Source organism: Petaurus breviceps, unplaced genomic scaffold (genome assembly GCF_028583685.1).
Source record: "Petaurus breviceps papuanus isolate PSGF00001 unplaced genomic scaffold, PetGlider_PUasm1.0 90865, whole genome shotgun sequence".
Taxonomy (NCBI): Eukaryota; Metazoa; Chordata; class Mammalia; order Diprotodontia; family Petauridae; genus Petaurus; species Petaurus breviceps.
In genome coordinates, this window is record NW_027187367.1 from 13,235,741 (window position 1) to 13,259,150 (window position 23,410).

The 23,410-nt window shown below is 43.5% G+C and overlaps 1 protein-coding gene across 1 annotated transcript in view; it reads right to left on the bottom strand.

The window, feature by feature from the left end:
* The window catches only part of MDGA1 (MAM domain containing glycosylphosphatidylinositol anchor 1), an 87,978-nt gene extending 64,586 nt beyond the window's left edge, over positions 1–23,392 (bottom strand). Inside the window, exon 1 of the mRNA XM_069073599.1 lies at positions 21,627–23,392. Coding sequence (XP_068929700.1) covers positions 21,627–21,693 — 67 coding nt within the window. The 5' untranslated portion in view covers positions 21,694–23,392. The remainder of the gene's footprint in view (positions 1–21,626) is intronic.
* Between the last annotated feature and the right edge of the window lie 18 nt (positions 23,393–23,410).

The window sequence follows — 23,410 nt, forward strand, 5'->3', positions numbered from 1 at the left end:
TCTCTCTCTCTCTCTCTCTCTCTCTCTCTCTCTCTCTCTCGGCTTCCTTCCCGTTTGCCTACAAACAGTTCTCCACAATCCTAAGAAAAAAATATCTTTATCCTGCTACTTATTTTCCCTTTTTCTTCCTCCTTTCCAGAGCCAAACTTTTTGAAAAGGTTGTCTATTACCTATGCCTCCACTTCACCCTACTTTTTCTCTCCTCTGGCTCCTTGTAAGCTGGCTTCTGCCCCAATAATCTACTGAAATTGCTCTTTCAAAGGTCACTAATGTCCTCAGAAATCACCAAACCCCATGACTTCCCTTTTGGCTCCAAGGTTTCATTCTCCTTGACCTTTTCTTCAATGTTTGAATCTGCTGATCACCTCCACCGTTCTACATAATTTCTTTTCCCTTGGTTCCAAAGACATTACATTCCTGATTTTTTTTGATCACTCTTTCTCATCGCTGTTATTGGTTCTTCACCTTCTTTCCAGACTTAAGGTGGATATTCCCCAGGGACATGGCCTTGGTCATTGTTTCTCTCTCTACGCTGTGTCCCTGTCAAGATCTTACTCATTCCCATACTTTCAACTCCTGTTTCTATGAAGATTACTAAATCTATTGGGCCTGTGCTCCAGAGCCACAGCTACACTTGTCTACAGGGCAGTTTTACCTGCATATCCCACTGACAGCTCAAAGTCAACATGTCCAAAACTAGATTTATCTTTCCCCCCAAATTCATGTCTACGTTTGATTCCGTTGTTTGTTCAACATTCATCCAGTCTCCTTCTTTGAAGCTTCTCTTTCTATTCAAGTCTCCTACTGCATCCAAGACCATCTCCAGTCATCCTGATCTATATCTTGCAACTGGACCCAGATGGCTCTGGAGGAGACAGTGAGGTTGGTGACCTCCAACAGTCCTCCCCCACTTAAATCCAATTCATTTGCATATCATCACCTCCCTGATGTCATGGTCCTCTTCAAGAATGAAGGACAAACAACAATTTTAGTTACTACCACCCTTGTGTAACTCTTGAGTGACACCCACTTGAGCTACAATAGCCTCCTGACAGCTATTTCCACCTTTTCTATCCATTCTCTTTTCTTCACATAACTGTCACACACATACTCCTTATGTATAAAATTGACTATGCCATTCCTTTACTCAAGATCCTTTAATAGCTACCTATTTCCTACCAATCAAAGTTCAAAATCCTTAGTTTTTGCTCAAAGACCTCCGCAATCTGGCACCATCCTTCCTTCACAGTCTTACCTCACATAAGAACATGGATTTCAAACTGGAAAGGTCCTCAGAGGTCATCTCATTTCACAGATGAGGAAACTGAAGCCCAAAGAGGGTAAGTGACTTGTCCAAGGTCACATAAGTAGCAATCATTAGAGGGATTTGAACCCATGTACTCTGAGTTCGGAACCAGTCTTCTTTTCACCATGCCACCTTGCATCCCTCTCACATATTCTAGGTTCATACCACCTCCTAAGCTTGAAATGCACTCCCCCTCAACTGCACTCTCCCACTTCTGTCTATTGAATTTTTATCCATTCTTTAAAACGCAACTCAAATATCCTTCCCCTCAACAATAATTTCCTTTCCCCATTCAGTTCTAACAGAGTACTTTGTTCACAATATATTTATCATGTATTACTTGAAGGTTTAGAAATATTCCAGTGATGCTTTTTATTTCTTAAATCACTGTCACCCTCCAATGATTCTCCCCACCCTACTCTGCAATAGAACCGTTCCCTCTAAGAAAGAAGCACAATTAAGCAAAGACAACATATTGGGTCATTTCTAATAATGTATTATTTTGTATCATAGCAATCTGCTCAAATGTCATAGCCCCCTTAAAGTCCCCATAAGGGCAAGGACCCTGTCTTAATTAAACTTCATTTCCCCTTTTCCTCAGTGGATAGTACCAGTGCTAAATCAATACGTGTGGAAGAGATAAAAATGGAAAAAGCAACAATAATGAAACACTAACCATGAAACTGAATGCTGCTCATTATAATCAATAAGTATTTATTAAGCACCTATTATATATCAGATTCCGTGGTGGGCACTGGGGACCCAAGTATGAAGAATGAAGCAAGCCCTGCTCATAATGAGCCACAATGTCCAAGGTTAGCACCAAGGAAGCGTGATGATAAAACATCTCACTCTTTTTTACTTCTCTGCAGAGGTGGGGGGCAATGGATGTGGAACACTGCATAGAATACCATACTTTGTCAACACATGATCATAGATTTAGAAGCCATCCAGTCTGACCTCTTCAGTTTACAATGGAACTAAGGCTTAAGAGAGATAAATTGACTTGTCCATGGTCATATAACTAGTAAGTGTCAGAGGCAGGATTTGAACCAAGGTCCTTTGACTACAGAGTTAGGACTCTTTCTGCTCTATCATACTGCCTCTTCTATGTGATTAAATTTGCTAAACTTTGGGGCAGCTAGGTGGTGGTGAATAGAGCACCAGCCCTGGAGTCAGGAGTTCCTGAGTTCAAATCTGACCTCAGACACTTAACACAAAACTATCTGTGTGACCTTGGGCAAGTCACTTAACCCCAATTGCCCTACCTTCCTCCCTCCAAGAAAGAAAAGTTAAAAAAAAAATTTTGTTAAACTTTCCCCCCCTCTATTTTGACTTCACCAGATTGCCAAAGGAATCCATACTACTAAGAAGATAAAAACAATCGCTTTCTCCCTGCTCCCTCAGGATGAGTCAGGGTCAGAAACGAATCAGTTGGCTACCAGAATAGTACAGCTCAGGACCAAGGACATAGACCAGTCAGGAAAGGACAAGGTGCTTTTTGCTGTTTGTGATTGGCTCCATTTTCCAGTTAATCAACACATTTATTAAGTACCTACTATGTACCACTAAGCACTATAGTCCTGTGCTATGGTACCACTAAGTACTGCCCCAATTTAACTGACCAGCTCCCCCTTCCTCTATGGACAATTGCACTAGTATTTCACGGTCCTCTCAGGGGTCAATGCTGGATACACACATCACAGCCATCCTTGGAGATCTTGGGCCCCAAGGAATGTAGTGGAGGCTCCATCTTCTCCAACAACAACATTTTAAAAATTCTGAACTTAATAACCCCCAACAAAAACAAACACTCAGATACACACAAAAAAGTTAAAAACAACTGTACATAACTGTAAACTGTATTAAATTTGTTTTTTAAATGTGTAGATCACTTTTGTGTATATAATACTTCAGAGCCTGGGCCTGGAGTCAGGAAGACCTGAGTTCAAATCCAATCTCAGAGACTTACCAGAGGTATGACTCTGGGCAAATTATTTCACCCTGTTTGCCTCAGTTTCTTCATCTGCAAAAATGAGCTGGAGAAGGAAATGGCAAACCACTCCAGTGTCTTTGCCAAGAAAACCTCAAATGGGGTAATGAAGAATTGGACAGGACTGAAAAATGACTAAACTGAGGGAGAAAAAAAAGAAGGGAATTGGATTAAAGATTTTTGCAGTTCCTTCCAGTCCTAAATTGTATAATCCTGACATATCATGACTAGATGACCCTTCCAGTTCTTACATTCCATGTTCTATACTCCCTGAGTCTGTGGTTACAAAGGGGCAGCCTGAGGTGAGCTGTGGGAAAGTCCTGCTTACTCTCTCAACTGTCTTGTCTTAGCACCAAGTAAGGAAATGGAGGTGGAGATAAAAAGAGGGGCCCCGGGAGATCACTCCAATGTGCAAGCTCCTATTCCTTCGGGTTATCTCTGCTAGTTTCACCAATTCCAGAGATCATGTGGGTAATTGTAAGTACTTAATCCCAAAGGCAGAAGTAGGGCTCTTGCTCATATTGAATGGGGTCCTTAACCAGAGGTCTATGCACTTGTTTTTCAATATATTTTTCTATATATTTTGATGGATTTCCATAGAATTGGTTTCCTTTGTAATGCATATTTTATTTTGGGAGTTAAAAAACATTTTGAGAAGAGGTCCATCACCTTCACCAGACTATCAAAGGAGTCTCTGACACATACCAAAAATAATCGGTTAAGAATCCCTAGTATAAAGTATATTGAATAATTCTCTTTCTATCATTTTGGTCATCTAAGTGTATTTTCTGTCTGGCTGAAAGCAAAGTTGGTTTATGAATGTGATATGGCACAGGATACATAAATCTGGATTTCAGAGATACTTAGCAAGGTCAGACAAGCAGAAGGCAGGATTAGCAAGGGTTGGGAAAGCAGGCACAAGACAGGTTGACACCAAGAGAACTGAAGGCCAAGAAGATGAAGAGAGAGTATGGAAAGAGCCTGCGAAGGGAATGCCTGGGAATGAGGTCGTTTGGAAGGATGACCTCAGGAAAATTGCTTCTCCCCTCTGTACCTCCTCGTCTTCCTCTAGAAAATGACTAAGAAACATTCTTCAATAAATAAGTGGTAAAAGGATATGAACAGGTCATTTTTTAAAGAAATAAATCCAAACTACCAACAAGTATATTAAAAAGGCTCTAAATCACTAATTAGAGAAATACAAACTAAACCAATCTGATGGATGTGAAGTGAAATCTCAGAGTTGCTTTAGTTTGCATTTCTCTAATTAGTAATTTAGAGTATTTTTTCATATTGCTGTTGGTAATTTGGATTTATTTCTTCAAAAATGACCTGTTTATGTCCTTTCCTTTTTTAATAATTAATTTATTTTTAGTTTTTAACATTCACTTCCATGAGATTTTGAGTTTTGAATTTTCTCCCCCACCCTCTCCTCTGCCTGCCCAAGACAGTATGCAATCTGATATGGGCTATACTTATACATTCATATTAAACATATTTTCACTTTAGTCATGATGTAAAGAAGAGTTAGAACTAATGGGAGGAGTCACAAGAAAGAAGAAACAAAACAAAACAGTGAAAGATAAGGAGAGCAAATAGTCAGCTTCCATCTGCATTCAGACTCCAAAGTTCTTTCTCTGGATATAGATAGCATTTTCCATCATAAGTCTTTTGGAGTTGGCTTAGATCCTTGCATTGCTGAGAAGGGCTAAGTCTGTCAAGGTTAGTCATAATGTGGCTGTTACTCTACACAATGTTCTTCTGGTTCTGTTCACTTCACTTTGCATCAGTTCATATAAGTCTTTCCAGGTTTTTCTGAAGTTCACTTGCTCATCATTTCTTATAGCTCAGTAGTATTCCATAGCATTCATATACCACAACTTGTTCAGTCATTCCCCAATTGATGGACATCCCCTTTTTTTTCCAATTCTTTGCCACCACAAAAAAAGCTGCTATAAATATTTTTGTAAACATGGCTCCTTTGTTTATTATATCCTTTCACCAAATGTTGGAGGGGGTGGGAGGGGGAATAAGTCACACAAGTCCATCATTGGTGGTCCAGTCATTCTGGAGAACAATTTGGAACTATGCCCCCAAAGTTAGTAAATTTTGAATACCCTTTCACCCACCCCTGCCACTTCTAGGCATATAACCCAAGGAGATCAATGAAAAAAGAAAAAAAGATCTATGCACAAAGATATTTATAGAAGCTCTTTTCATAGTATCTAAAATGTGGAGAGAGGGTTCTCACCTATTGGGAATGGCTAAACAAATTATGCTATATATAATATATATGTAATAGAATATTACTGAGCCATAAGAAATGATGAAATGGATGATTTCAGAGGAAATTGGACAGACCTTTGCGAACTGACATGAGTAAAGTAAGCAGAACTAGGAGAATAATTTTTTACAAATGATAGCAATGTCAGAGAGAAAAATAACTTTGAAAGACTTTAGAACTCTGATCAACACAATGATAAGCCAGGAATCCAGAGAATAGAAGATGAAACATGACACCTGCCTCCTGATAGAGAGAGATGATGGACAAGATGCAGAATGAGTCATACATTTCTGGCATCGGCCAATGTGGGGATTTGTTTCGCTGAACTCTGTATATTTGTTATGATAGTTTTATTTTGGGTTTTTTATTATTCAATATAGGGGAGGGGTAGCAGAAGAAAGAGATCATAAATGATTATATTAATTAATTAAAAATAAATAAGGGAATTGGACTAGACAATCTCAAAGGTCCCTTTCCATCCCTGACATTCCAGGCTTTCTGTGATTCTATGGTTCAAAGTCAGGACTGTTAGTGGAGGACCTGGTAAGAAAAACAACCTAGTTTGGAAGATAGTGTCACAAAAATCTGTGAAAATTTGTCAAAGCTAGGGAGACTCATCCTCAATTCTTCACTCTTATGAACCTCATCTATATACAGGTTTCATGGCTTGTCAACTCTCTCAACACTGCATCTCTTACATCTCACCTCTTTTCTACACTCACAGAACAATCATTCTTTTTCAGGTCATCATCACCTCTTGACCATACAATTGCACTAGCCTGAATGCAGTCTTCTCCCCTCTCCAATACACCCAAATGACCTTCCTAAGGCATGAATCTGACCATCTCACTTCCCTGTCCAAAAGCTTTCAGTGGCCTCTATTGACTAAAAGATGAAATACAAATTCCTTAGCCTTCCACATCTGCCTCCATCCTCCCTTTCTGGTTTTTTTTTTTTTTTACCTTCTTTCCCTTCTGGAGTTCTTATTCCAGTCATTAGTGGAAAAGGTTCTAGAATGACAGTTATAGTACCTGGGTTCTCATTCTGACTCTGCCATAAACTATCTGTATGACCTTGACAAGCCACTTAGAGTCCTTGGGCCTCAGTTTCCTCATATATAAAATGAGGGTGAGAGGTGAATTAGATTGCCTCAGGAGTCTCTTTCAACTTTATATCTATGTACCTATAACCTTCCCCAAACTCAACATTGAACCTCTACCACCCAGAGGTTCTTTTGAACATGTCATCCCCACACCTGGAATGCATTCCCTCCTCATCTCTGCCTCTCAGCATCCCTCTCTTCCTTCAAACTTCATTTCAAAGGCTACCTCACTCATGAAGCCTTCCTCAATCTCTCCCGTTGCTAGTGTTTTCTCTCTTCTTATATTACTTTGTACATTTTTACCCATATAGATTCTGCATCTCCCTCAGCAGAATGTAAGATCCTCCAATAGAGTCTAAGTTGCTAGGAGACAGGTTCTGTTTTTCCTTTTGTCCTGGTATGCCCAGCCCTGAACACATCCTAGGCACTTAATGGTGCTGGTGGATTTGAGTTGTATCATTGTCTAGATGACCTTAAATGTCTCTTCCTGCTCTAACATTCTGTGATTCTCTAATTCGATATATTGACCTCTTCTGCTTGCTCTCAATACAGAGACTTTTTTTTTAAATACAATCTGTCCATAGTCTCTCTCTTTAAATCTGATTCCAACTGGGAGCTCCTTAAGGCAGAGTCCTGAACAGGGAAATACTTCAGTCAATTCAATTCAATAAACATTAATTGGCCACTATGTTCTGTGCATATAGGGCTTGCAAAGACAAAATAAAAGCTGCAAGCCTGTCCTCAAAGTACTTCCATTCTACAGGGAAGATACAACATGCATCAAGAGAAGGAAATATGACGTGATTTAAGAGGGTAAAAGAACACTAGCTACTTGAGGGATCAGACAAAGTTTCACTAAGGTTGTGACCCCTGAGTAATATAGGGATTATGAATGATAGAGGTGAGGAGGCAGCAGGGCATAAGTGATAAGGGTTCCAGACATGGGGTCAGAGAACCTGAGTCTAAATCCACGATCTGCTACTTACTTGTGTGAACTTGGGTAAATCACTTAATTTCTCTGGGTCTCAGTTTCTTCAACTGTAAAATGAGGTCTTCCAGAGCTAAACCTCTGATCCTATGAAGGCAGGCTAGGAGACTTTTACAAATACTGTGGTTTCTCCTTTGTTTTGAAGAGGACCGATGGTATCATGGGGTAATGTTTTGATTTGTGTGTGAATTGTATTTAAGTGAGGTTGAGTTGCACAAAGTCGTCGGCCTCACTCTCTTCCAGAATCACTGAAGTCCGGTGGCAAGACAAAAGGCAGGAGATGGTCTAGGTTTAGGGAATAGCAAGGCCAATTTGGTGAGTGAAGGGAGTAACAGTTAAGTCTGGAGTGAAATGAGAGTGTCAGAATGTAAATGCCAGGCTGAGAAGGCAGTAAAAGGTCGTTGACAGTGGTAGTCACATTTGCATAGCACTTCATACTTTTAAAAGTATTTTTGCATCTATTAGCTCATTTGATCACCCCAGGGCAACACATCAGGTAGGAAACTTCTCAGAGTATAAAGTAACTTTAGAGATTGGACACAAAAACTAAAGCTTCTGAGATAATTTAAATGGAGAGAATTTGACTGAAAGAAAACTAAAAAATCTCCATTTTTCCTAAAGAGTGATCAGAAAATGGTAACAAGTCATTCCTTCAACTCCACTGAGAGTGGAAATGAAGGAAACAGGCATAGACCACAGCAGGAAGGAAAGCATTTATCCATCAGGAGAGAATTCCCCCACAGTGAAGGATACTCAGTAGATACTAAATATTTAGTAGAAACTAAAAACTGGGGAGCTAAACTGAAGGAGTTCTGAGGTCAGCCTCCTTCTTCTCCAGAGGGCTTTAGAAACAGGAGGGGTCCTTCTCACCTGAGACAATTTGTGTGCCATTCTTCCTGTAGATAACTACTTCTCAAGAACCATCCCCCAGAGAGCTAGTGAAGTCAACTTGTTTGGAATCCTAGAATGACTGAGATGAAAAGGGCCTTAAAAATAATTTCAATAAAGTAGATGGTTTCAGAAGAACCTAGGAAGACTTATGTGAACTAATGCAAAGGAAAGTGAGCAGAATCAGGAGAATAATTTACACAGTTAATGACAGTCAACTGGGAAAGACTCAGCAACTCTGGTCAATACAATGATTCAAAATAATTCCAAAGGAATCATGATGAAAGATGCTATCCTCCTCCAGATTAAGATTAAGAACTGATGTATTCTGAGTGCAGATTGAAGCATGTTTTTCTTTTTTTTTTTTTTTGACAATATAGCTAATGTAGAAACATGTTGTCATGACTTTATATGTATAATGGGCATTATATTTCTTGGCTTCTCAATGAGTGGGAGAAGGGGTGGAGGGAGGGAGAGAACTTGAAACTAAAAATAAGATAAATGAAGTTTTTAAATGAAGGCTAAAAGAAAGGTCCTCAAAGTCCCGGGGGCTGGGGAGAAGGGAGGAAGTTACCTTATCCAGCTGCTTCATTTCCTAGATAAAGAAAAGTCTAGATGGGTTAAGTGACTTATCCAGTTTTCACTGGATCCTGGCTCCATTGAATAAACTTACCCAAGTTTACTCTGCTAATAAATGTCAGAACCAAGATTTGAACCCAGATGTCACAAGATCATAGATTAAGAACTGGAAGAGATTTTAGTCCTGGTCCAGTCCTCTCATTTTATAGATAAGGAAACCGAAGCCCAGAGAAAAGAAGTAACTTAATAAGGATCACACAGGTAATAGGGATTTGAACTCATATCCTCTTAGTCCAATTCAGGAGTCACTCTTCCTTTGGAGCATCCTATTCTTGGTTCCATAAAGTTTGTAGAACAATCCAATGAATTAAGAAGGACAAGAATTATCATCTCATTTTCATAGGTTGGCAAACTATGACTCAAGGTCACATAGCAATGCCCCAAAGGGACAGAACTGATATTAGAAACAGATCTCCTGACTCCAAGTTCAAAATTTTTTCCACTCTATCCCCTCCATGGAGTCTTTTTATAACCCCAGCACAGAATGGGTGACTCTATCCAAGAGGTGGGAAGAGATTGATTTCCATGAATATTTACTGTGAAAGGAAGTGTGGAGGGAAAGGTGAAGGGAGAGAAGATTGCCTGGCTTGGATTTAGACTGAAAAACCATTTCTTAGAGTGTCCCATCAGACAAGAATAAATCATAATAGCAGTTTATTCTTTATATAATACTTTGTGTACATTATCTTATTTGAGCTTTATAAAATATCTATGGACTAGGCAGGCTGTCCTAAGGATTATATACCCATTTTACAGATGAAGAAATGAGGTCTCAAAGAAGTTGAGCACCTTGCCATTAGATATAATAATAACAGCTGGCATTCATATACAGTTTTATGGTTTGCAAAACAATATATAGATGATCTTCTTTGATGCTCATCATTTTCCTGTTGATGTAAATGCTACAGATGTTAATCCTCATTTTACAGACAAGGAAGCTGAGTTTGAGAGAAGTTAATGGACTTGCCTAAGGTCACACGGCTAGTGTCTGAGCTGGAATTCAAACCCAAGTCTTCCTGATTCCAAGTCCAGATCTTGGTCTACCACATCACACTGCCATGGAGAGCCATCTTTGAATATTTGATTGTCTGCCATATAGAAGGGGGTTTCTGTCCCAGAGTGAAGGAGCAGGAACAATGCATGGAAATTCCAAAGAGGCAAATGTAGGGTTGATGCCAGGAAAAACTTCCCTAATAACTTGAGTCATTTAAAGTTGCCTTTGGAGTTAGTGAATTCTCATCGGAGGTGTTGGAATTGTCATTGGCAATCTTCCAACAGAAGATACTGTATCCCTTTACAAAAACTAGACAGTTTCTTGACAGGTTAGAGAAGTGGGCCAAATCTAACAAGGGGAAATTCAATAGAGATAAATATAAAGTCTTACATGAGTTCAAGAGATCAACTTCCCAAGAACAGAATGGGGATAGAGTAGGGAATAAATATACAGTCCCATGGTTAGACAGATTTTTTTTCCTGAAAAAGAGCTGGAGATTACTAGCCCAATAAGCTAAAAAAAAAAGCTAATAAAATCTTGGGCTGTATAGAAAGGCATAATATCTGGGATAGTGTTCTGCAATCTGCTTTCTGTTTGGACCACAACTCTGTAATTCTGTTCAGTTTGGGGTTTTAATAATTTAAGAAGGACAGTGAAAACTGAAGGTTGACTGGAAAAGGGCAATCAGGATGGTGAATAGCCTTGAGACCATGTCCTATGAGGACTGGTTCAAGGAGTAAAGCATGTTTAGCCTGGAGAAGGCTTAGAGGGGCATAACCACTGTCTTCAAGTTCTAAAAATATATGAAAGTGGGATTAGACATAGATCTAGAACTGTAAGATACCTCAGACATTATTGGCATCAACTCCCTCATTTTGTAAATGAGGAAACTGAGGCTCAGGAAGTTTAAGTGACTCACCCAAGGTCATGCAAAGTAAACCTCAGAAGCAGGACTTGAACTCAGACCCTCTGACTCCAGAAGTGTTATTCTTTTGTCTTTATTATGCTGAGTCCAAGAAGGCAGAGTCAAGATCAATGGATGTGTATTGGAAAGGGGAAAATTTAGGTTTCTATAAAAGAAAAACTTCTTCCTTTGAGCTCTCTGGAGGTTGCATGGTCTGCCTTGGGAGGTACCTCCTTAGAGGTCTTTAAGCAGGTATGTTGCAGGGGATGGGAATCCTTTGGGGAGACATGAATTGGACTAAGACAGCTGCCAAAATCCCTCCCAACTCTAAAATGATTCTGTGATTACTATGAAAGAACAGATGTGGAACTTACCTGATTTTCCCTATGCAACACCTTATGTATATGTAACATATGATCTAGGTATGGGGGTGGAGGGAAAAGGAGGCAGAGTGAGGGGAATCACCCTACAAAGAAAAGGACAAATGACTTAGTGAGAAAGCAGGGTAGATTAGAAAGCCCAGGATATTGCCACTAACTCAATGTATGACCTTAGACAGGGTGACCCCTCTACTTCTCTGGGAGGTTAAATGGTATGGATGGATACCAACAAATAGGATGGTCTGTCTGGAAACGTAAATTACTCATCACTCCCCCTTCTCATGTACTCTATAAAAAAGATAGGGTTTTTTCCCTTTTAAAATTATTTTTAGTTTACAGCATTCAGTTCCAAAAGTTTTTGAGTTCCAAATGTTCTCCCCCTCTGTCTCCTCCTCCTTCCCCCCAAGACAGCATGCAATCTAATATACATTCTTCATATACCTTCACATTAAACAAATTTTCACAATAGTCAAGTTGTAAAGTAGAATTATAACCAATGGAATGAATCACAAGAAAGAGGAAACAAAACAAAAAATAGATTTTAATAGAATGCAAGTTCAATAGGAGTCAGTGCAGGAATATGGTAGCCAAAACAACTAGTGTGAGCTCAGGCCACATTAAGACCAGCATAGCATCTAGCAACCAGGGATGGTAGTATCACTATTCTCTGCACTGCTGAACCTTCATCTGAAGCATTTGAGGAAGGTAACTGGGATGGTGATGGATCTCAAAAATATTCCATAAAAAAATCAGATGAAGGAAATAGGAATGTTTACTCTGAAGAAAAGATGATCTAGAGAGGACATGATGTCCATATTCAAGCAGGTAGTGAGGTGGTGTAGTGCATAATGTTCTGGGTTTGAAGACATAAAGATCTGAGTTTAAATCTAGTCTCAGACACTTAACGGCTGTGTGACCCCAGGCAAGCCACTTAACCTCTGTCTGCATCAGTGTCCTCAAATGTAAATGAGGGTGATAATAGCACCTACCACCCAGAGTTATTATGAGAATTAAATGGGATATGTGTAAAGCATCTGGCATATAGTAGGCATTTAATGCTTGTTCCTTTCAAGAATTTGAAAGATTATTACATGGAATAGGGGCCAGATTTTTTCAGCTTGTCCTCCCAAGGGCAGAACCAGGTACAATGAGTGGAAATCAAAGGCAGATATTGGTTCCATGTAAGGAAAACTTCATTCCAATTAGATTTATGCAACAGTGAAATGGGCTATCTGGAAAGATAGTAGTACCCCTTTCCCTTGAGGTCCTCAAGTGAAGATTAGATCCATCTACTTTTTGGAGTTATTGTTGAGTAGATTCTCTGTCAAGTCTGGGTTGGACAATATGGCCTCTGAGAACTTTTTCACTTCTTAGATTCTGAGAATCTATGGTTCTGGACTCCAAAAGAAGAAAAAAAATCCTACTTTGACCCAAGACATGGCCATACAGTGAAAAAAGTTCTCAGCTTGGGAGTCCTGAGTTGAGACTATAATTAGATGATTCTAGGCAAGTTTCAGAGAACTTAGTTTTCCCATCTATGTAGGGAGACAGTAGGCTTGTCAATGTTAAAAGTATCACAACAGGGTAAAAGAGTTTTGTTGTTAACAATAATTTTGTAAAAGGCAAAAATAAGTACAGATGTGTAAAGAACAGTGACTCGGCTTCCTTAGTTTGCCTTTTGTTCTTGCTCAATTTCATTTGTGCACTAAGCCAGGGAAGATTTGGGGAATGTCTAATCCTAAGAAAGACAATAGTCTGGAACAGAGGATTCTGCTCTTTGCCTAGAAAAAGGCATAACAAAGATGTAATATTAGCTTGGATAAACTACCTGGATTTTGTTAGTTGCTTAGGATGGCTATGACTAAAGGGTTGTCATTCTCTCCTTAGAAAGAGATTCTTAGCACTGTTCTCTAGCAGATTGAAGTTGAGAGTAGCACAACATGATCCTGAAGAAATGAAGCTGAGAAGCTGGTTAGGAGGGAGCAATAGCCAGATTATGGGGCTACACAGGAATATGAAATAGAAATAATGATATTTGTATCAGTTACCTTACAGGTCATTTGTGAAGACTGAATAAGGTAATGTCTATAAACATCTATAAAGCCTAGCCTCAAAGCACTATTTAAATGTGAACAATTACTATTGTTTGCTGTCATTCTGATGGGTTGCCTACATAGTCTCTTACCCATCAGAAAAGCTGTCTACCATTTTGATCCTGAAAAGAGACAAGAGGACTGTGAGAACAGGAAGACTTTCCTAGCACATTGGCTTGCCTCTTTTCTATCCTGCCCCAAGTATTCAATAGCCTCCAATGATGGTCTGCATTATCTAAGTTAAGGGATATCAAGATTGCTTCAGGGGCTGCCAGGTAGCACAGTGAGTAAGAGCACTGGCTCCAGTGTCAGGATGACCTGGAGATCGAATCCCAGGCTCAGACACTCAGCACCACACCCAGAAATAACTGGCCGTGTAACCTTGAGCAAGTTACTTAACCCTGATTGCTTAAAAAAAAAAAAAGATTGCTTCACACACACCCCCACAACCCCCCTCCCCCCCACAACCCCCCTCCTCCCAATCTCTTCCTTCCTCTTCTTTGAAGTTTCAGGATTAGGGATTCACTCCTTTGGACTAAGCATTTCCTCCTGCCGCTTCTCTATTAAAATGCAAATGTTCTTACAAGTAATAATTCCTTAAATGACACCTCAGTGTGTCTTTTAAAGTACCTAAACACTTCTGTTTATTAGGACCTGACTGGAGCAGAAAGAAAACTGCTGGATCAATGGTTTCCTGGAAAGGTGGGGAGAGGAGGAAGGAATAGGGAGAATGTAGAAGAGGGAAGCTAGAGCCCTAATGTTTTCTTGGCCTTCACTGAATTCACAGTTTTGCCAAGGACCAACCCTGAATACAAGGAAACAACCATGAAGTCTTCAGTATTCTGATGGAAGCCATGGGAGAGCAGACTAAGAGAATGTATTATGTGAGTCCCCAGACCATATAACTGATTTCTCAATCCATCTTGATTTGCAATGAGAGGTAATACAGTTGGTATCAAGGATATAGCTCTTTATCAATCCTTTATTCTGATTTTTTAATAAGGAATACTGTCTATAAACCTCTAAGAGAGGCATGAGAACATAGTACAGGATATGAGTCAGCCTAAACCAAACTGAGCTAGAAGATGACACACATTTCTTTGATTTAAAGCTAGGGCCATGGTAAAGGTATGGCCAGTGTGGATGTGGCCACAGTCTGGGTTTCTTGGGGGTAATAGAGGTAAATGGGGTTATGATAAGGGCTTCAGGTGGGCCTAGGACATTTGGCCTTGACCTAGGCTCAGGAATGATGCCATGCACTGGTTCGGTTCTGGTTCGGGGAAGATTGAGGGAGAATAAAAGGGGGGATGGGGGGGTGGACAGAAAAAACAATGGGGGAGATATGGTGGCCAAGTGCTCCCCCTGCTGGCCACATCTGGAGCCACAGAGGCAGTGGCAACCACTCAGCCAACTGTAAAATCCATTATACTTGTGGCCCTGAAAGACCCACCTGGCCAGGTTTTTTAAAAAATAAAAGAAAAGAAAGAAAAAACCTAGTAGAGTGGGAAGGAAGAGCAAAAGGAAAAGCCATGAAATGGGGAAACCTGAGACTCCAGAGGCCAGCTCCTCCCGTAATGGGTCCACAAAATGGAATTATTCCAGCTCCCCACCTGCATCCTTCCCAGATTGAGACATAGAAGGAGCTTGGGGAGGATGTAAGTCGCTGACTCCAGACACAAGCACAGGATTGCACGCCTTATACTCCTCTATCACTCCATTCTAAATGACCCAACTAAGCCCTCCGTCCTCCTATTTCCCTATCAATGTTTTTCAGAGCAGGAAAAAGTCTCTGACCGGGCCTCAGTCATGGCCCTAGGTTTCCACTCCTAGATCCAATTATCAATTTCCCACATCATTCATTTGCTGGGAGTGGCAGGTATGATTAGCTCCCTCCCATCTCCTGGTAAAGCCTGAGAACGGTCCCCTTGTTTCAGAAAATCAGAACTAATATAGGACTCTCAATCAGGAAACCCATCCCCAGTAAGGCTAGGATTACAGCCAGGGCTGAACAATTAAGCCAGGTCCCTAGACAGAGCCCGCCCCTGCTGCCCCATCTTCCGTTCCCTAGGGTGTCTTCCTCTAATTAAATCCCCTTTCTTCCTCCTTACAGCAGCAGTGCCCCTGAAGACCAGCTCCATCACCTTTTCTAGGAGAAAAGACTGCCGTAGTCACAGTGGAAGACAGGTGTAGAGATGGGGCTGCACCAATACAGCCCTAGATTCCTCTTCCCATCTCTCAGGTTTTACTCTTTATCATAAACAGGCTGGGCTGGAAGGCATTGGCCACAGCCTTCTCTCAGGAGTGTTGGACAACTGCAATCCCAGAATGGCACAGAATACTGCTCCTCCCAGATCCCCAAACTCGCTATATTTGTGTTAAGATAGATCCCTTCTCCATGAAACACAAACACACCAGTACAATTGTCACAGCTGGAGGACAAAGGCAAAAAAGGTACAGAGCTTTTATTACAGCAGAAGGCCTTTGGGTCCTTGAGGAAAACTCTCCCTTGTTAATGAAATAGGACTGTAGCACCCCAATTCTCCAGAATCAAGACTCCCTGGATCTTCACTGACCTCATTCCTCCCTATGGCAAAGTACTTCCTTGCTTCCGTTTCAGAGGGTAGTGCTTACTGATGGGCCAAAACTCCAAGTCTGCCTTGACAACTGCAAGGTACAGAAGCACCATTGAAAATCCTCAACTTATTTTCCTAAATATATACACTGAGGTTGGGAGATGGGAATGGAGTGGGGGGAAGGGGGGTGAGAGAATGGAGATGGGAATCACATTCTATTCTCCCAAATCCCTGGGAGACGCACTTCTTGAAATTTTTTCTCCCCTAATCCCCCTTTAAAAAAAACCTGACATGGTGATAATTTTATAAGCTATGTTGCTCTTGTCAAATTATTCAACATCTGTCTTCATGTTCCCACAAAAATTAGCATAGGAGAGTAGTTTCTGATGACACCTTTGGTGAAATATTTTGACTTCTACCAGTAAGTTGCAAACAACCTGTCGTAAGGATAATGTCAATTTCTACTCCTGCATATTAAATAATCCAGAAGTTTGTTGTGCTTTTGTGGGGGAGAGTAATCCTTGCCCTCTAAATGGCTGGAAGGCTTTTGGGGGTGGGTTTGAAGAAAGGGGGAGGTGACTAAAAAAGGAAGCTTTCTGAATGGAAGCTAATTCTCACCATATTTCATCCCACTCTCTCTACCCAGCAAGCCTATTGTCCCTAAAACCAGAGCCCCACCCAAAACCCTGACTTTCTCATCAGCCTACCAAGAAGTCAAATATACAGGCTGACCCCAGAGGATGACAAATGGGAACAGAGAGATTGGGAGGGGATGAGGCAGGTAGGGTCCCAGTCACCAAAGGACCATCTGGCCCTAGAACTCAGATGCTACAGCATCTGCACTAGGCAGGAGGAACAGGGCCAGAGAAGAGAATGGGATTAAGGGTAGAAAAAACGGAACATTTGGTGAAGTAGATTCTCTTTCCCTTCTCCCCCTCCTCTGTCTCCATACTAAGGGATTACCCCCAGGAGGAAGGAGGGGGAAGAGGAAAAGAATCTCTAGTGATAATTCCTAAGGTCCAAGGGATCTGCTATTAAATGAAATGGCAACAGAGTTTGTGACAGAGTCAAGAAGTGGATTAAGGAGTTGGAGAAGACATACTGAGCATCCCATTTCAACTAAGGAAGTATCAATTCTGGAGTTCCTAGACCCTGCACATGCCAACTGTACCCCCACTTGGAGACAGTTCTGATTACAATGGTTCTTAGGGTCAGCAGTTTGGAAATGGAAGGGACTTTAGAAGCATCTATTTCATTCCTCCCCATTTTATAGATGAGGAAATTGCGGTCTGGAGGAGTAAAGAGACTTGCCTATGGTCAAATGGGTAAAAAGTGTAATAGGCAAAATTTGAACCCAGTCCTCTGACTTCAAATTCAGCTATCTTTACATTGTACTATGCAATCAGAGGCTGGGTCAGATCCACTTATCCTAATTCTCCTCTAAATAGAAACCTGTGTGTGTTATAAACTGGTCCCCTGCCCCAAGATTAAGATAGTGGCCTGTTTGCCTCACTAATGTCACATAGAATTAGTACCGAGAGAGGAGAGAGAGAGAGATACACCAACCTTGACAAAGTAGGGTAATGGAAAGCAGTGGGACAAAAATCAGGAGATTTGGATTAGAGTTTTAGCCTTAACATTTTCTAACTGTATGACCCCTGACAAATCATTTACCTTTGTTTGCCAAGCTTCATCTAGCAAATGGGAATAATAATATTTGTACTTCCTAAGCCACAAGGCTTTTGTGAGGGAAGTGCTCTGTAAACCTGAACTTGGTATACAAATGTTTATATTATTGTTATCCTCTCCCCCAACACTTGGGAGGAGCAGAACATTGTTTCCTCTTCACATTGGGTGAGTGAATATTTGAGGAAGGGATGGTTTCTTTACTGGATGTTTATGGACATCTGCTAGCCCTCATTTGTTTCTCCAATGTCCACATCCCCAGCTACAAAGTCCATGGGTGGGCAGCTCTGGACAGCTCCCCATTTCTTCCCTTGCCTAGATTTTCTGGGGCTTAGTTGCAGTTGGCCTATAGGCTCTGCAGTATAAGACGGAGCTTCCTATAATTTCCCTATCCCAACTAAACCAGGAATGACCTGTCACCCCTTTTCCCCGAATGACTTGCCAGGATCGCTCCCACCAACCTCACCCACCTTGTCTGGTTTTGGAAAAAGCTGCCACAGTTCTTCCAACCCAATGTCACACCTACCTCCAGAAATCTAAGAATCTTCTGGCCCTTCTACTTTACCCCAGAACCCTAACCCAAGCCTAGGGCTTCCTTCACACACATCCTCCTTTCTCCCCAGCAGCTCTTTCTGCCTTGAGAATAGACCACCTGGAAGTGAGTATAAAGCAGAAATCCTGGGCTCTGACCTGTAATTCTTAAAATCAAACTAAATTTCAGTAAGAGCATCTCCCTCCTCTTTGCATCTGTCTAGAGTTTCCTGTATCTCAATTAAATGTGCTGTCACTTGCCATCCCCACCTCCTACATACAAGCTCCCCCTTGCCCCATCCATCTTAATAAAACCTTACAGCCCAGCCTGTCCTCTTAAGGTTCTGTCCTGCTGGAAGCTACAGGGATGGAAATTCTCAAAGGAGGTATAGGCTCCCATCATCAAAGAGGCTGGGGTTAACTTCATTCAACTGCCTTTGCCCTGATTTGCTCAAGCTGAGACTCTAGGGGATTGGGGGGGTGGGGGGGAGACGTAGATACAAGGCTTATAGTTATGCCTGAACCTCCACCTCAAAGCCCTCCAAAGTGATAGTCACCTGAGACTATACTCCATGTTCCCAGGAGGACTGCCTAGCAAGTTGTCATGGCCAAGGTTCTCCCAATTAAGAAGCTTTGAGGTCTCTGGAGCAAAGACTAGTTAACCTAGCAGAAGGGTAGGGAAGAGTTACTAGATGGAGATGATGGATTTGTCACAGAATAATGCCAGTGAGTACTGAAAAGGACACTTTGGGAATGACTATGGTAACAGAGCAAAAAAAAAAAAAAAAAGGATTTTCCCATTCCTCCTACCCATCCAGGCCCTCTGACTGGAGAAAATCTGTAGTTTCCCTCTCAGGAAACAAATGAAGGAGAGTAAAGAAAAGGTTTAAACACTAAAGAAAGGGTAAAAGGACGGTAATGGAAGAGAGAGGGAAAAGAAAGGGGAAAAAGAAAGGAGGGAAAGGAAAGAGTGGGGAAGAAGAAAGGCAGAAGAGAAGAAAAAAGAAAGGAAAAGAGAAAGGGAAGGAGAAAATGTAGAAAGGAAGGGGAAGGAGGAAAGGTGAAAGAAAGGGAAGAAGGAAAGATGGAATGGAATGATGGAGAAATGAAGGGGGAAAGAAAGAACAAAGCAAGACAGGGGAGGAGACTGGAAAAGGACAGGGGAAGAAGGAAGAAAGAAAAATAGAGGAAGAGAGGAAAGGAAGGGAGAAAGGTAAGGAAAGAGAAGAGACAAAGGGGTGTCGGGAGGGAGGAAAAGAGAGGGAGAAAGTAAGAAAGAAGAAATGAAGAGACAAAAGGAGAGAAAGAAGAAGGAGAAAGGGAATAAAGAAAAGAAGGAAGGAAAGCAGAACGAAAAGAACGGAAGAAGGAAAGAACGAAGGAAGGGAAAAAAGAACTGTCCCTGAATTTCTCTTTTCCCTCTATCTTAGCACTCTAGGCCACCGAGTGGGTGGAGGTCTCCTACTGGCTTTTCCGCCCTCAGCTTCTTTCTTCCTCATTCTTTGCCTACACTGGCCACTCCGGAGAACCAGGCAGCAGTAGAAGCGCAAACTAATTAAGAAGCAGAGAGTTTGGCTGGAAGCCTCAGACAGCCCCGCCCCGGGGGGAATTAAACCTGCACTGGCCGTTCTAGTCTCCGGGAACGTATCACATCCCCATTGCACCTCCTGACACGCTGGCCTTCTCCTTGCACAGTGTCCCCACCAAGAAAGACGAACACACACACACACACACACACACACACACACACACACACACACACCGGGAAATAGGACTTCATTTCCATCTCAAGTCTGGCATATCTCAGAAGAGGGCAACTTAGCAACATCCCCCTACACACACACACACACACACACACCAAACTGTACTGACCTCCATCAGAGCTGAGTCTCACATTTTAAGTCCCCCTAGCCCTAGAGACAGCGTGAGAGAAAAAGATAGTACAAGCAAGAGCTTCGTTCCTCCCATCAAAGCAACACATCATTAAAAAGTGTCCTACAAAAACAGCCACAGCGTCAGGGGAGGCAAAGCAAGAGCCATGGGGTGGCTGACTACCTATGCTCCTGGATCTCCGGGGCAGAACACCCCGTCCCGTCTTGCTAACTATCCAACAGCCCCACAACCACAGCCACCAACTAACCCCACCACCACCCCTGAACGAGGGAGCTCTGCTTGTCTCAGAGAAGGCCTGCCTGGGAGACTTTATCGCTAGATCCAAAGGGTAGAAGAATGGGAAGACAGGGGCCAGAGAGGCAAAGAGAACGGCTGCACCAGCTTCCTGGTCTGGGAAAATCTAAGGAGACACTTAATTGGGGAGGAGGGCAAGCGGGGAAGGGAGGGGGAAAAGGGCAGGCATTGCTGGTTTTCTCCCTGACAAGATTTCTGAAAACATTTTCAAGAAGGACCCTGGTGTGTGCGTGTGTGTTCGTGTGTGTGTGGTGTGTCGTGGTGTGTCGTGGCGTGGCATGGCGTGTACTACGGTCTGCACAAATAGGTTCCTTGTGGTTACATGTTTTCCGAGGGAAAGTGTGTATTTGTGTGTGTGTGTTTTCCTGTGTTATAAGGAGTACAGGGAGAAGGAATATCGGGGTGTGTGCTCTGTAAATAGCAGGGGTGTCTGGGAAAGGAGTGTCTCGGCAGATTGTTCCGACGATGCTAGGGGAAGGGGAGATTCAGGCACAGGCGCCCTTTGCCCTCCCGAGCCTAGGAAAAGCTGGAAAAGACAAAGCTGCCCTAGCTGATACTAGAGGGGAAATTGGGGTGCAGAGGTAACTCAGGGGAACTGGAAATTGGCTCGCCTAGCAGCCTCCTTATATTTTCCCCGCCACACACAATCCTGTCGCTACAGACCCCAGATTCTCCTCAATTTTCATTTATGAGACCAAGCCTTGTGGGAGCAAGGCCTCGGAAGGAAGAGGTTGCCGTATAATGAACCTAGACGCGCCCGCCAACTTTGAGCTGAGACTGCTTTCCTGAGCCCCACTCCCTGCGCCTCGCCAGGGAGTGCCAGGGAGAGATGGACATTAAAGACCTCTCACCTGCAGTCACCTCCTGGCCCACAGTGGTCACCATGACCCCCAGTTGCCAGCAGAGTTCCAGGGCTGCCAGTTCCCAAGCTTTCCTTTCCTTAGGCGCCTTGGAGGGAGCCTGGACCTGAACAGCAATTTCCCTCCCTCCCTCACGACCACGCGCACTTTGCGCCCCCGGCAAACTTTACGCTCTCTGCAGCCCAACTGGCGAGGGCCCGTCTGGAGGAACATCTTACCGTAGACACCTTGTCCCTTGCAGTACATAGGGACCAGGGTCAGTAATAGAAGGCAAGTCACCTCCATCTTCACCGCTGGTGCCTCATCCCCGCGGGGCAGCGCAGCCGGAGAGGCGGCGAGAAGCGCATCCACCAGGGCGCCTCCTTGCCTTCCGTTTGTACCCCGAAACTGCGCTGAAGACAGTGGCTGCGGCGACCCAGAGCAAGAGATTGAGGCAGCGACAGCTGCGGTGGCGGCGGCGGCGACAGCTAAGGCTGCTCCTCCAGGAACGCCGCTGTCAAAGCGGAGATCCAGGGGGCGCTGGCCGGGAGCAGGGCGGCTTGGTCCACCCCGACAATCCAGCCAGCGCCCCGGCCCCTTCGCTGGGAAGAGTCTGACCCAGGGGCAGCAGTGGTCCAAGGACAGCGAGCCTCGGTCGCAGATCTCTTGGGGCTAGCGGGGAGAGACGAGGTGAGGAGGAAGAATAGAAAGCTTGCCCCTCCACTCTAGGTGCAAAAGAAGTGGGAGTTCAGGGGAAGCGGAGGACTCCTCCCCCTTCTGTGGGAGGGGGCGAGCCAGTGGGGCCCCTTCTTCTGCGGAGCGTCTAATAAATTGGTGACCAAAAAGAGTCAAACTTGGAGGTCTTCCCCCACTCCCAGAGGGGATACCCCTCCCCGTGGAGGAAGGAGGGGGAACAGAACAAGAGGTATCTCCGGCGCCAAATAAATTAATCTGACACCTTTAGTCCCAACCCAGCTAAGCTAAGGTATCCACGCCCGGGCAGAGTAGGAGACTGCCGGACACAGGCAGGCCCCTGCTTCAAAACAGAGAAGCCTCCAAGTCCCGCAGTTTTTCCACTCCCGGAGTGGCGGGAATGGAGGAGGTGGTTCAGTCTCCCTGGAACTAGTGCCGAGGATTCCCCCAGGGAGGGGCTGCTCTTCACCTCCGACTGTCCTCAGAGCTTCCCTATCTTCTCCGGATCCTGGAGGTTTAGGGAGCAAAGTTAGAGGAGGCTTTGGTTCCGAAGAAATCCGAGGTCTCGTCCCCTCCAGGGAGCCGCGCGAAAGAGAGGGGGAAATTCAAGAGAATTCCCCCAAAAGGAAAAAAGGGGAAAAAAAAGTTTGGGTTGTTTTAAAATATATGAAAACGATCAGCTTCTTCCTCCTGCAGCCTGGGGCTCGACCCTGGCCGGGCGGTGGTGAGCTCTGCGAGCTCTCTCCTTCCCCGTTCGGCTCTCCTTCTCTGCCGCTGTCTGTCCGTGACTGGCGCTAGCTGGCTCCGTAGATCTCAGGAGAACAGGGCTTAGCCTTCCCCGAAGTTAGCCAGCTCCCCCCGCCCCCGTCCCCGCCTGCCTCCTTCCCAGGCCAGCTGCTGGGGGCCCTCTCGGGCGGGGTGGGGCGCTGGCTGGGGGCTCCCCCCGAGGCGGAGCAGAGCAGTCCAGTCGGTTCGCGAGCTCCAATCGTACTAGACCTTCCTTCTCAGTAACTTCACCTTCCGTGTGGTTCTTTTCATTCGTCCCCCCCTCCCCTCGAGCTTTTTATTTCAACAGCCTCCCCCCTTCTCCCTCTCTCTCCTTCCTTCGGTCTCTCGCTCTCCCTCCCTTTGTCGCTCGTTCTCCTGTTTGATTCCCCTCCAGTTAAAAAAAGGAGCCAATTAAAATGAGCGGAGCTCTAGCAAAGCCCTGCCTCTGTCCAATTTCCTCGCCTCCCCCAGGACCAATTAGAGAAAACAAAACAGGGATGGGGTAGCAGCCGGCTTCTTCTCTCTCTCTCTCTCTCTCTCTCTCTCTCTCTCTCTCTCTCTC